Below are 14,306 nucleotides of genomic sequence, written 5' to 3' on the forward strand. Positions count from 1 at the left end.
TCCCCCTGTTTTCGTTCACTCTAAGGAAGTAACTTCAAGCATGACCCATAACTTTTTATTTTGACTCTCCATTTATATTTGCAACAGTTATCTCAAATTTGACAGAGATAGTTGGAGCCATTCTGCAAACGAGGGCGGCTGCTCCCCTTTCCAATCCCTTAAAATGACCCTTTTAGCAATGAGAGTTAGTGTCCTGTGCATGGAAGTATTTGGTGTATTCTCCGGGAGGTTAATTCCCAGCAAGATAAAGGCTGCATTTGTGTGTATTACATTTTTATTGCTCCTTGAAATAGAGAGAATATTATTTTCCAATAGGGTTTGATTTGATTTATTAGGAGCCCAATTAGCCAATGCCAATGGTGACAGGTAGTCTTACTGCATTCCGACACATAACAAAAATATATTACAGACAAAATGCTTTACAATTTATACTGAACAAAAATATAAAACAGATGCCTCACAAGTCGTCAACTGGGAGCTTCATTAAATAGTATCCGCAAAACACCAGTCTCAACGTCAACAGTGAAGAGGCGACTCCGGGATGCTGGCCTTCTAGGCAGAGTTCCTCTGTCCATTGTCTGTGTTCTTTTGCCCATCTTAATCTTTTCTATTTATTTGCCAGTCTGAGATATGTTTTTTTCTTTGCAACTCTGCCTAGAAGGCCAATATCCCGGAGTCGCCTCTTCACTGTTGATGTTGAGACTGGTGTTATGCAGGTACTATTTAATGAAGCTGCCAGTTGAGGACTTGTTTCTCAAACTAGACACTCTAATGTACTTGTCCTCTTGCTCAGATATGCACCGGGGCCTCCCACTCCTCTTTCTATTCTGGTTAGAGCCAGTTTGCTTTGTTCTGTGAAGGGAGTAGTGCACAGCGTTGTAGGAGATCTTCAGTTTCTTGGCAATTTCTCGCAAGGAATAGCCTTCATGTTTCAGAAGAAAGTTCTTTGTTTCTGGCCATTTTGAGCCTGTAATCGAACCCACAAATGCTGATGCTCCAGATACTCAACTAGTTTAAAAAGGCCAGTTTTATTGCTTCTTTAATCAGAACTACAGTTTTCAGCGGTGCTAACTTAATTGCAAAATAGTTTTCTAATGATCAAATAGCCTCTTAAAATGATACACTTGGACTAGCTAACACAATGTGCCATAGGAACACAGGAGTGATGGTTGCTGATAATGGGCCTCTGTACGCCTATGTAGATATTCCATTAAAAATCTGCCGTTTCCAGCTACAATAGTCATTTACAACATTAACAATGTCTACACTGTATTTCTGATCAATTTGATGTTATTTTAAGGGACAAAAAATGTAGCTTTTCTTTCAAAAACAAGGACATTTCTAAGTGACCCCAAACTTTTGAACGATAGTGTACATTTAAAAACATGAACATGTACTGTGCGTGTGTGTGCATCTATCAGTTAAATATCGGTACATACAAACAACAAGTAGGTCAGATGGGGGAGAGGCGTTGTGCAGTGAGGTGTTGCTTTATTTGTTTTTTGAAACCAGGTTTGCTGTTCACTTGCACTATATGAGTGCGAGTTGTTCTCAACTTGCCTACCTGGTTAAATAAAGGTGAAATAAATAAATACAATAAAATAAATATGAGATTGAAGGGCATGTATAATACTGTACGTTTCCTTGAATTTGTTTTGGACCTGGGGACTGTGAAAAGACCCCTGGTGGCATGTTTTGTGGGGTAAGTGTGTCAGTGCTGTGTGTAAGCTGACTATGCAAAAAAATTGCCAACACAATGTTTCTTATAAAACAAGAAGTGATGCAGTCAGTCTTACCTCAACTCTTAGCCTAGAGAGACTGACATGCATACTATTGATATTAGCCTTCTGATTTCAATGAAAGGCAAGACGTTCTGCTCTGTTCTGGGCCAGCTGCAGCTTCACTAGTTCTTTCTTTACATCCCTATGAGTAGACAATATCAAGATAAGACAAAACAGGACAGGATTTGCTTTGTTGAGTGTGGTTTCAAAAATGCAGAGCATCTCTTTATTATGTACAGACCTTTCCCCATCTTACAACCATTGAATATATATGTTTTGTCCATAACAGTTTACAATCTAAGGTAAAACCAAGTAATTTAGTCTCAACTTGTTCAACAGCCACACAATTCATTACCAGATTCAGCTGAGGTCTAAAACGTTTGTGTTCAGAAGAAGTTTATTACTGGCCACCCATTCCAAAACTGACTGCAACTCTTTGTTAAGGGTTTCAATGACTTCATTAGCTGTGGTTGCTGATGCGTATATGGTTGAATCATCAGCATATATGGACACAGGCTTTGTTTAATGCCAGTGGCAGGTCATTGGTAAAAATAGAAAAGTGTAGAGGGCTTTAAGAGCTTCCCTGTGGTACACTACACTTTATAAGTTTGACATTAGAGAAGATTCCATTACATAGATAGCTTTGAATCCACGATATGGCAGCGATTGAAAAGCCATAAGACATACGTTTTCAACAACAGGTTATAGTCAATAATATCAAAGGCTGCACTGAAATCTAACCGTACAGCTCCCACAATCTTCTTATCATGTTGAGTGCTCACTAGGCTATCTGGGGTGGCAGGTAGTGGTTAGAGCATTGGGCCAGTAACCGAAAGGTTGCTAGATCAAATCCCTGAGCTGACAAGGTACAAATCTGTCATTCTGTCCCTGAACAAGGCAGTTAACCACTGTTCCTAGGCCGTCATTGTAAATAAGAATTTGTTCTTAACTGACTTGCCTAGTTAAATAGATTTTTTTAAAGGTCTGTTGTTAATTTGTTTACAGAGAAATAGCATTGTATTTGGTCAAACAACATTTTTCCCAACAGTTTGCTAAGAGCTGGCAGCAAGCTGATAGGTCTGCTTTACCACTTTTGAGTAGCGGAATTACTTTGGCTTCCCTCCAGATCTGAGGACAAACACTTTCCTCTACACTCAGATTAAACGTATGACAGATACGAGTGGATATTGAGTCCGCTACCATTCTCAGTAGCTTTCCATCTAAGTTGTCAATGCCAGGAGGTTTGTCATTATTGATCGACAACAATAGTTTTTCCACTTCTCCCACACTAACTTTACAAAATTCTAACTTGCAATGCTTTTATTTTATTATTAGGACACTTGACCAACATACTGTATGTACAAGCACATGATCATCTGATTTAAATCTCCAATATTTGCTGTCCATTGTCATTTTTGCCTTGTACATTTTAGAGGGAGTCCAATAAGTTCTATTCATTATATTATACTGAACCATTTGTGTTTAAGACTGTACATTTAAAAAACAATCTGCACCTTGTTCCATTACATTTCTTGTATATTCATCTTCAAATCTTTTTCCTTAACGGAAGGTGTAGTCCCCTTGTATTTTCATTTAAGAATTTATACACCCTGGATGCCAGGTGGTTTTTGGAATGGACATCCTTTATAAAACTGCAATTAGTTAGAACAATTACATTCAAACATGATTTTATCTGCTGACTTTACTGCCAAGTCTGTTTTGTTTTTCTGAAAGGCCATTATACTTGTGTCCAAACGTCTGAGTCATATTCAGTAGTGTACAACATTGTGGAATGTTTTGATGCAAATACATTTTGAAGAACAGACATTTCTCTCCTACATGTTGCAATAATGAGTCATGTCAGCTCTATTCATGGCATTTCTATCTGCAACATTCAGTAAGTCTTCAACTGCCCTTCTCAGACCCCTCACTGGTTCCTTCTCTTCTTATGACCTCTGACCTCTCCAGGACCTCCTCCAGACGTCCTCTCCGTCCATGACATCAGTCTCCAGCTCCGTCAACTCCTCGGGAATCATGGTGCCCACCGGGACCCTGCAACAGGGCAACATTGCCATGACTACCATCAACTCCCAGGTGGTGTCAGGTGAGAAGCCTTTCCACCTTCCACAAGCCAGTTGTATGGGTACCTCACCTTCCCTAATATTATGCTTGTTATCATTTATTGGGATGAGTCTTGTCCTGGAAGCAGAACTGAGAGATTTCCGCTAGACGGGAAAGTCTAAATTGTCTATTTTGTAAAATGTATTGAAAACAAAAATGAGCTTTTTGGTCATAATTTAATGTTAGCGTTAGGCATTAGGGTTAACAGTATGGTTAAGGTTAGATTTAAGGCTAATGTTAGGTTTAAAGTCAGATTTGATGACTTTGTGGCTGTGCCAGCTAGTGACCACTCTGCAGAGTTGCCTCAATAACAAGATTCATGACGAAAAACGCTAACCTGCTAATATTACATCTTTACATTGTACTTTATAACAACTGTCCCTTTTGCCTATACATTTTAGATACATAGGCAGGAACAGTTGCAGTTTATGTACAAATTGTACAGAGTGTTCTACCTTGCATGCACAAAATGGACTTACAACAGAATTATCTAAAACAACAACAGGGTGAGAGAAGGTTTAGCCACAATACATGTTATGCACTAAGTATTTATCAATGCTTCTTTCAGCAACAGCGTGCTGGTAGGGTAGAGCATATCCTATGTAAAACAGAGGCTGTTGACATATAATTAAGAATAACCATTTTGTGTTAATGAAGGTGTTCTATATCACTCAAGAGTGTGACTATGGGTTTCTTGTTATTATGTACGGCGGAATGTTACCCCTACCCTCCAGAAATCCCTTCCAACCTAGAATAATCAATCTCATTCCAGCTTTCTCTTTGATCACAACACTCAAATTAACTCAAATTTAACACCCATAATCAGAGAATCTAAATTAGTGGTAATTAGTAGCAAAACAACAACTCCTTCCTCAAGGACCTTGAGGTGAAAGAATACACCTTTTGTTTCGTGCTTTATTCGCGCCGTCCGTGTTTACGTGTTGTTGTTATTGTTGTGTTAGGGTGAGATAATATATCTCTCGAGTCGAAACTGCGCAAGGCCGACTGCTTTTCACAGAAGAAGAAGCCATTTGACTTTCATAACCGCAAATTATCCCCTCAGGTGGAACCTTGTATCAGCCGGTTGCCATGGTGACATCGCAAGGGCAGGTGTTAACCCAGGGACTCTCCCAGGGGACCATCCAGATCCAGAATTCACAGGTGAGTTCACCAGCTGCTCTCCTAGCATATCCCTCTCTGCTGTCCCCGCAATCCAGTCGCCCCACATTCCCTGCTGTCCCCACTATCCTTGCTGTCCCCACAATCCATCTTGTCCCCACAATCCCTGCTGTTCCCTCTATTCAAGATTCAAAACCATTCTTCTCACCAAAACTTATTGTTGTTATAGGTACACGTATTTCAATGCTTGTGAGAAACCAATTAAAATCATGTCAAATCAACTTTTTTGCAGAGACACATTTTTTTAAATAATAGAAGGATAGTAACACGAGGAATAAATACACAATGAGTAATGATAACTTGGCTATATACATAGAGTACCAGTGCCGAGTTGATGTACAGGGTTACGAGGTAATTGAGGTAGATATGTACATACAGTGCATTCGGAAGGTATTCAGACCCTTTGACTTTTTCCACATTTTGTTACATTACATCCTTAATCTAAAATGGATTAAATCGGTTTTTCCCCTCATCAATCTATACACAATACCCCATAATGACAAAGCAAAAACAGGTTTTTTGAAATGTTTGCAAATTTATTACAAATAAAAACTGAAATATCACATTTACATAAATATACATATCACATTTACATAAGTTGCCGCACAGCTATTTTCAGGTCTCTCCAGAGATGTTTGATCGGGTTCAAGTCCAGGCTCTGGCTGGGCCACTCAAGGACATTCAGAGACATTTCCCGAAGGCACTCCTGTGTTGTCTTGGCTGTGTTTAGGGTCATTGTCCTGTTGGAAGGTGAACCATTTGTTAGTACCTTCCAACAAGACATCAACCCTAAGTACACAGCCAAGACAACAGAGGAGTGACCCAGCCAGAGCCCAGACTTGAACCCGATCAAATATCTCTGGAGAGACCTGAAAATAGCTGTGTAGCAACACCCCCCATCCAACCTGACAGAGCTTGAGAGGATCAGCAGAGAAGAATGGGAGAAACTCCCCAAATACAAGCCTGCTAAGCTTGTAGCGTCATACCCATGAAGACTTGAGTCTGTAATTGCTGCCAAAGGAGCTTCAACAAAGTACTGAGTAAAGGGTCTGAATACTTATGAAAATGTGATATTTAAGTTTTGTATTTTTAATACATTTGAGAAGAAAAATACATCTGTTTTTCCTTTGTCATTATGGGGTATTGTGTGTAGTTTGATGAGGGGGAACAAAACAATTTAATCCATTTTAAAATAAGGCTGAAGCGTAACAAAATGTGGAAAAAGTCAAGGGGTTTGAATACTTTCCAAATGCACTGTATTTAGCAGGGTTCGGAGGTCGAAGCTGTTCAGGGTCCTGTTGGTTCCAGACTTGGTGCATCGATACCACTTGCCATGTGGTAGTAGAGACAACAGTCTATGACTTGCGTGGATGGAGTCTTTAACAATTTTTAGGGCCTTCCTCTGACACTGCCTGGTATAGAAGTCCTGGATGGCAGGGAGCTCTGTCCCAGTGATGTACTGAGCCATACATACTACCCTCTGCAGCGCCTTGCAGTCGGATGCCAAGCAATTGCCATACCAAGTGGTGATGCAGCCTGTCAAGATGCTCTCAATGGTGCAGCTGTAGATCTTTTTGAGGATCTGTGGGCCCATGTCAAATCTTTTCAGCCTCCTGAGGGGGAAGAGGCGTTGTCGTGCCTTCTTCACCACTGTGTTGGTGTGTGCTTGGACCATGTTAATTCCTTAGTAATGTGGACACCGAGGAACTTGAAGCTCTTGACCCAGTTAAAGGAACAGTAGTAAAATATATTTAGTTAATTGATAACACTTTATTTGAGATAGTCTTTATCATATCGTATCACTGTCATAAGAATCAAATATATCCTGCCTTAAGATAATGACTGACAAACTCCAAATACCGTAATTTCCGGACTATTGAGCGCACCTGAATATAAGCCGAACCCACTGAATTAAAAAAAATATATTATTTTGAACATAAATAAGCCGCACATGTCTATAAGCCGCAGATGCCTACCAGTACATTGAAACAAATTAACTTTACACAGGCTTTAACGAAACACGGCTTGTAACAAAAATAAATAGGCTTTAACGAAACACGTCTTGTAACAAAAATAAATAGGCTTTAACGAAACACGGCTTGTAACAAAAAAGAAAACATTTGCAGTAAACAGTAGCCTACCAAGAAAGTCATTGGTCACTATCTTCCTCCTCCTGTGCACTGAAACCACTGAAGTCATCTCCTTTCAAAGAAATGTGAAAGCGGGAAAAATCCATATATTAGCCGCATCATTGTTTAAGCCGCGAGGTTCAAAGCGTGGGAAAAAAGTTGCGGCTTATAGTCCAGAAATTACGGTACTCTCAATGTCATGCAGTATATTCATTTTTTCTTGCCATTAGCTGTCACCAGAGGGCAGGCCTATCTGTTATGAACATGTGACGACAGTACTAGCATGAAATATGAATATTAGAGTAATAGCATAATAGCTAACGTGTCATTGGTAAACCTAAGAAATTCGGCACACTGTGTTTGTGAAGTATCACTTGTTTTTTATGGTAACGTTTCATCCTTTAGCCTATGTGCTAAAATGTTCTCCTTGATGAAATGTGCACTTGTGCACTTGTTTATTTTTATTTGAAGTCTAACACACCTGCAAAGAAAGCTCTAGATGTCCGAGTGGGCGAGTGCATGTCCCTTTAAACCCATGCATTCCCCATGTTCTGAAGAACCTCACACAGGAGGTCCATATCTGAGTCAGACTGTCAGACGACCCGTATGCTCGGCTATGGAGTAGACTGTTTAGTGCGGTACTCTGCGGCTGTATCAGCCAGGCAGGAAATTCTGTGTTTGACAGACAGCGGCGGCCTCTGTGAATACCCAAGACCCAGACGAGGCAGCGCTCTACACGTGGGCTGGGAATAAAGTGCATCCCTGTAGCTACACCACCGGCAAACTCCCGGTTATGATACCCCGGCTTGGTGCCGCCAATTAATTCAACCCCGCTTTCCCGGAACACGCATTCCCTGGGCCGAGGGGGATGGGGGAGGGATTTCCATACCCCAGCTGCAACTGTAATGAGGCTTGTTTTGTGTGTTTTATATATTTATATCAGAATCAGTCGGGAACCGTTTCTTTTTAATGACTTTACAATGCCAGCGTCTGCATGAAATTAATCACATGCATTTTTAGCTGAGTACATTTATGTATTTCTTTATTTATTTTTGCATTTTGTCCTGCCAATGTTTTCATGGTCCAGATAAAATGTTCATATTTTTTGTATGTTTTAGCCATTTCAAATGGGTTGTTAAATATGAAGGATCTCCACTTTGATACTGTTTGCGCCAATGACACAGAAACTATTTGTTTTGTGTGTGGACCAGGACATTTTGAGATTTCATGCATAGTGATCTCATGCCACTGTAGATGCCTTGGTGTGTGTGCGTGTGCGTGCATATATGTGTTTTCTTGCACACACACACACACACACACACACACACACACACACACACACACACACACACACACACACACACACACACACACACACACACACACACACACACACACAATGCTTCTATATTCTATCAGTGGGGACATGAAAACGAAAGCCTCTAACACATTGCTGTTTAAACTAGGACACTGGAACAGTTAATTACCATTGAGTTCTCCCCACCCATCTATACTGTAAAACAGAAATCAGCGATTTATTGAAGAAATGCTTTTTCATGATTTTCTCAACCACCCACTGAGTTGGCACAAAACTCTTATCAAAGCCAAAGTTTTAATTACAAGCGTTCTACTTGTACTCTCTTGTTTTCCCACCGCACGTTGCCAGGTTTTTGAGGCAGATTTCTCATCTGAGCTCTCTTTTTTAGATCAGACCGGCCTCGCAGATTTCTCTGAGTCAAGGGTGTTGCGAATCGACATTCCTTCCTCGCCTTTTATTTTAAGTATCATTACTCAAATTGGGTTGCTATGGCAATGGTGAGGAGGGCGGTTCTGCATTTGCCAAAGAGACGAGTAATTGGCACTCTCCCTTTGTTACCATGGCAACAATAACACCCCATCCCTCTCTCCATCCCTCTCTTCCATCCAAGGTAAACCTGGACTTGGCTTCACTCTTGGACAGTGATGACAAGAAGCACAAAAACAAGAGAGGGGTCCTGCCCAAGCACGCCACCAACATCATGCGCTCCTGGCTCTTCCAGCATCTCATGGTGAGCTAGCAACATTTCACTTTTCATATCAATGTTAATGTGTTGGAGTTAATCAAAAGAGGGCCATCACACTCTCAAAAAGTTTGTTTGGCGCGTAAAACCGTTGTATCCAGATAGGCAAAACATTTGATGGAAAAGTAAAGTAAGCTTTATGCAACATATTTTTAAGTGCAGAACCATCACATTGTGCTGAAGCTGGTAACAGAGCCAATATGCATCTGTAGTCCATGGGTTAAGCTATGGAGGAAGATATTGAGAAGAGTCGAGCTATGGAGGAAAAGCGGGGTGAAGGATTTAGGGTTATAGCTGTGTATGACTGAGGGCCCTTCTAGAAACAGCCCCTATAGCTTCTACACCAATAGGCACTAGGGATCTGAATGAATTGAGTAGGTATAAGCAAGATGGTAGTTCCACCCTCTCTGATAGGCTATGAGGATGTTTTAAGGTGTGAAAATAGGTAAACAGGTTAGACTGAGAAGTCAGCGTGAAGATGGTAAGGGTTAGGGATGAGAGGTGTGAGTTGAGGGTTTGAACTATTCATTCACAACAATTCTAATTGAAGTTGATTCAACTTTACTGATGGCACTCTAAATATCTTATATCTTTCCCTTTTGTAGCATCCCTACCCAACAGAGGACGAGAAAAGACAGATTGCAGGACAAACCAATCTCACCTTATTACAGGTCAACAACTGGTAAGATTGTAATACTACTACTGCCAATGCAATATGACATGAAAATCAACTGGCTAAAAGTATGGATGAAATTAATAGTGAATGATGATGAGTTCAAACTTCAGTCCTTTGCTCTACCACCTAATGGTGATTCACAACATATTGGCGCCATCTACTGGTGTAAAAATGCTCTCAGTATCATAGAGTACAAAACGCTTACAGAGAAAAAATGTCTGTCTCTATGTTTTTCTTACACTTGTCTCTTTGTCTTTTCATTTGTCTATTTTCCTTCCCTCTCCCTCCCCTCTCCATCTCCCTCTCTGTCCCTCTCTCTTTTTCTCTCTCTCTCTCTCTCACAATCTCTAGGTTTATCAACGCTCGCAGGCGCATCCTCCAGCCCATGCTGGATGCCAGTAACCCAGACCCAGCTCCCAAGGCTAAGAAGATGAAGTCCCAACACCGTCCAACCCAGCGCTTCTGGCCGGACTCCATTGTGGCTGGAGTCTTGCAGACACATGGACCTCACTCTAATAACGCTGACAGTACGTCACTAAACCATTCAAACGTTCTGTCCATGTCTGTTTGTCTGTTTCAACACTCTAGACAAAGATTGGTTGAGTCAACAGGGTTCTCTTGTAATTTCAACATAGTTTCCTCGTTATTTCAACCTACTTTATCAAGGGAATCATTTTGCATCAATGTGCATAGTTAGTGTGCACATACACACAATAGTCATGGATTTTTAAAGCAATGGATCAGCGAAATACAGTGAATATTGGCATGGGCTATATAGATTCCACCACATTAGACCAGTCCATTATTTTTAAACCCATGAGGGGGATTAAATGACCTCATCACTTAGATGAGAAGGGTAGAGAATCGAAGGCAGTTATTGTGTGTTAACCCTGCGTTGCCTGCTTCTCCTCCTTCTCATACAGATCCCCTAGGCTTTGACAGCCTCCAGCCCCTGTCCTCTGTCTCAGCCACACTGTCCATGCAGCAAGCCATGCTCGGGGGAACCGATGACTCCATGGATGGCACAGAGGAAGAGGAAGAGGAGGAAGAAGAGGAAGGGATGGAAGAGGAGGAGGAAGAGGAGGATGAGGAGGAGGAAGAGAGCGAGGGAGGAAGGAGAGATCTGGGCATGGAGCATAGAGAGGGACTCGAGTAATGAGAGATGTTAGAGGACTACGTGACCTTTTGACCTTTTGACACCTGGGTTGTGTTCATTAGTCACCAAATGGAAGAACATTTTGACAGATTTCTCCAATAAGAAACAGTCATTTTCAATTTCTGTTGCCCTAATGCACACAACCCAGCCCATACACAAAATAAAATGCTGGGTTGTTTGGATGACCCGACCTCTGGGTTGCAGGCATTGGGTCACATAGTTTGGTTGTTTTCTTTGAAAAGAACAAGATTGGGTTGTTGATGCTGGGTTATTAAGATATGACCCAGTGGGTCAGATCAGAAGACTGGAGGCGTAGCTTTCATATAGTTATTTTTGGGCACCCATGAGATTAAATGTCATTCTGGTTCATCTGTTCTGTTATCATATGTTAAGGTTGAACATGGACAGTTTTGTAGCTTTAATGAGGCTTGCAAAAGTGCATGAGTTCCTTAAGAGCTTATGCAAATTCCAATGGTAAGATAGTTACCACTTTGTTACAATATGTAAATAACATTTTAGAATATGTAATTTGCAAAAATAGTCAATAGACATGTGCAATGTACAAACATAACATGATGAACAGGTAATAAAGTTACTCTCATAGGTGGCCAAAAATAACTATCTGAAAGCCACGCCCCTAATAAGCCCCACCTCCAGAAAAAAGACTCAGCTACTGGGTTAACCCAGCATGAAAGTGAATAAAAACCAAATTTATGGTAAAATTAACCCATGTTAGGGTAATCCCAACAACCAAACATGTTTGGTTATTCACGCAACCCAACTGGCTGGGTCAAAATAAATATGTTAAATATTTACCCAGTGCTGGGTTACCAAATAACCCAAATTGGGTTGTTTTTAACCCAGCATTATTTAGAGTGTACTCTCCCGCTACAACCCACACCTTCATTCAAACTCACCCCTTGACCAGCCCCTAGATTCAGGCCATAGACACACCTCGAATGGGCCTTTTGTTTTTTCTACCATGGATGTCTGTCTAGAAACTACAGATCCGTCCCATCAGAACTCTTAAGACTGAAGAGCCTATATGAGGCTGAAGGTGTCCTAAAATGGACACCATACTATGTGGACTAGTGGGTCACCCCAATCCTCTTATGTTTTATTACAGACAAAATTGATGACAATGACAATGAAGAAAACTATGAGTTGCTGTATGTGAGTTGATTGTGAGCTGTACTGTAGGTCTATACCTGGCCATCACGTTGGGTTCCATGCTTTGGTATCATCCATGCCTTAGTCCGTTTAAATGACTCTTTGGTTCTCAGGTTGACTCCATTGACTCCATAAGCATGACGTTGTCATACTGTTTTCCACACAAGTTTTCATGACATTGATGATGAGCGATTATTTGCTGCAACAAAATTGATGTTTTCAGGTATGATAAAAAAAAAGGCTGAGGCTGCGGATCCGTAGGTAACCGCCCCCGCCCTGCCCCGCCCCGCCCCCGCTGGATCCCCAGGAAAGATCTGTATCATGTTCTGTACATGTTTTTCTTGATCTCTAATTTACGCACACATTTTTGTGGTCATCCTCCCTTGATGAGTCAGTCGTGAATGATAATTGTTCAAGTTTTACCGGTGAAACGTCCATGCAGCATCTGCATGCCAGTCATTTGATCTCAATCAGTTTCATGGGAATATGCATTTAGATCTTCTTAGTTATGTACAGTGTTGTTTCGAATTATGTACAGTGAGTGAATTTTAGAACAGATGGAGTTAAAACTGTAGCATATCTGTGTTTTGTTTCAAATAAAGCACATATTTTGCCTAGAGGCGCACGCTGTTCATTAGAGAAAAATGCAACCATTCTGTTATATACAATACTATCATTATGTGATCTTGCGGACATTGATTCAGCTTTGATTTAACTTTATTAAACGAGTACCGTTCGCCAGAGTAGCCTGTTCTCTAGAAGTAAAGCAGACTGCAGAGATTGTGCGTAAATAGAGAATCCCGCACATGCGCCTAAGTTGTGGGACCTTAAACCCCCAGGAAGAAAAATCCAGTAAAAGTCGGATCCGCAGCCACTCTGTAAAAAAAAAAAACATTGAATTATTTGCCTCCATGAGCAAAAACGTTTTCAGTAACCTGACAGCACAAAGTATGTATATTCGATTTTTGACATTTGTGTTATGTTGTTGAAGGCTTGCATATTTATTATGTTCTTTCTTAGAGCTCTCAGAAGGCGGTTCAAGCGGAACCTTCTTTGTAGAAGGCACAAAGTTACTGTTGTGACGTTCTGGAGGTCTTGCAATTGCGTGAATCTGAGTTATCGAAGTTACTGATGGCCAGTCAAGCTGACAAAATCTCTAGACTGTAAAAAATTTCACATTGAGAATTCACATGACAAACAAAACACTGCCCTGGTAACAGTGTCTCAATGAGTTAAAGAAAAACACACCAACATGGAGAGAGGTGATGTCCTCAATTCATATTAACTGACAACCTTTGCAAGAAAAATGCAATTTGAAGCGGAAGCCTGGAGATTTAAAGAGAATAGTTAAGTTCCTGCTATATCTTTTACGTGAAGGATTTGAAGAAACTGTGAAAACGAATTTCAGCTCTCTTTTTGTGCTAAATGAAATCCACAAAATGGAGTCACCCATTTCTGATGTGATGTCTTGAAAAGAAAAACCTGTTCTTGAATTTTCCTTGGTCTTTGTGAAATATGTTCTTCATTATTCATTTTCTTGATTGCTTATTTTTTTAAATGGTTCTTCCAGCGCAAGTGACAATAGGGAAACATTTTTTTTAGTTTGTACACATTAATGTCATAATCTATTCTGTTTCAATAGACCATTTTTAATAATTAAAGATATAAAGCTACTCGTTTGAGTATCCTTTTGAGGCAGAAAAATGAGTACAGTTCCATTTGTGTGCATATGACATTGATCGCACATCTTGAGCATACAGTGTACATATTAGGACAGGCTTAGTCTCAGCCTATTATAGAAACTGTATGAATGTGACACAGTGAATGTGTGAAGTTTTGTGTCATTATACATCACGACAGCATCTTGACAGTGTAATAGCCCCAGCCCTCCTCCCTGTCTCCAGATTAGGAAATACCATCCAAATAGCTGTGAATGATGATGTGATATTTCAGTACCCTTAGCTGTTGTGGTGGTTGTTCTATGTACATCACTCAGAGGAAGCACACTGTGAAAGCACTAACGATAACCCCACA

The 14,306-nt window shown here is 40.6% G+C and overlaps 1 protein-coding gene across 1 annotated transcript in view; it reads left to right on the top strand.

The window, feature by feature from the left end:
* The window catches only part of pknox2 (pbx/knotted 1 homeobox 2), a 139,812-nt gene that overhangs the window by 105,188 nt on the left and 20,318 nt on the right, over positions 1 to 14,306 (top strand). Inside the window, exons 7-12 of the mRNA XM_014197623.2 lie at positions 3,750 to 3,885; positions 4,966 to 5,063; positions 9,139 to 9,258; positions 9,876 to 9,952; positions 10,298 to 10,473; positions 10,870 to 11,098. Of these exons, the coding sequence (XP_014053098.2) occupies positions 3,750 to 3,885; positions 4,966 to 5,063; positions 9,139 to 9,258; positions 9,876 to 9,952; positions 10,298 to 10,473; positions 10,870 to 11,098 (836 nt within the window). The remainder of the gene's footprint in view (positions 1 to 3,749; positions 3,886 to 4,965; positions 5,064 to 9,138; positions 9,259 to 9,875; positions 9,953 to 10,297; positions 10,474 to 10,869; positions 11,099 to 14,306) is intronic.

Source organism: Salmo salar, chromosome ssa04, assembly GCF_905237065.1.
Source record: "Salmo salar chromosome ssa04, Ssal_v3.1, whole genome shotgun sequence".
In the NCBI taxonomy this organism is placed as follows: domain Eukaryota; kingdom Metazoa; phylum Chordata; class Actinopteri; order Salmoniformes; family Salmonidae; genus Salmo; species Salmo salar.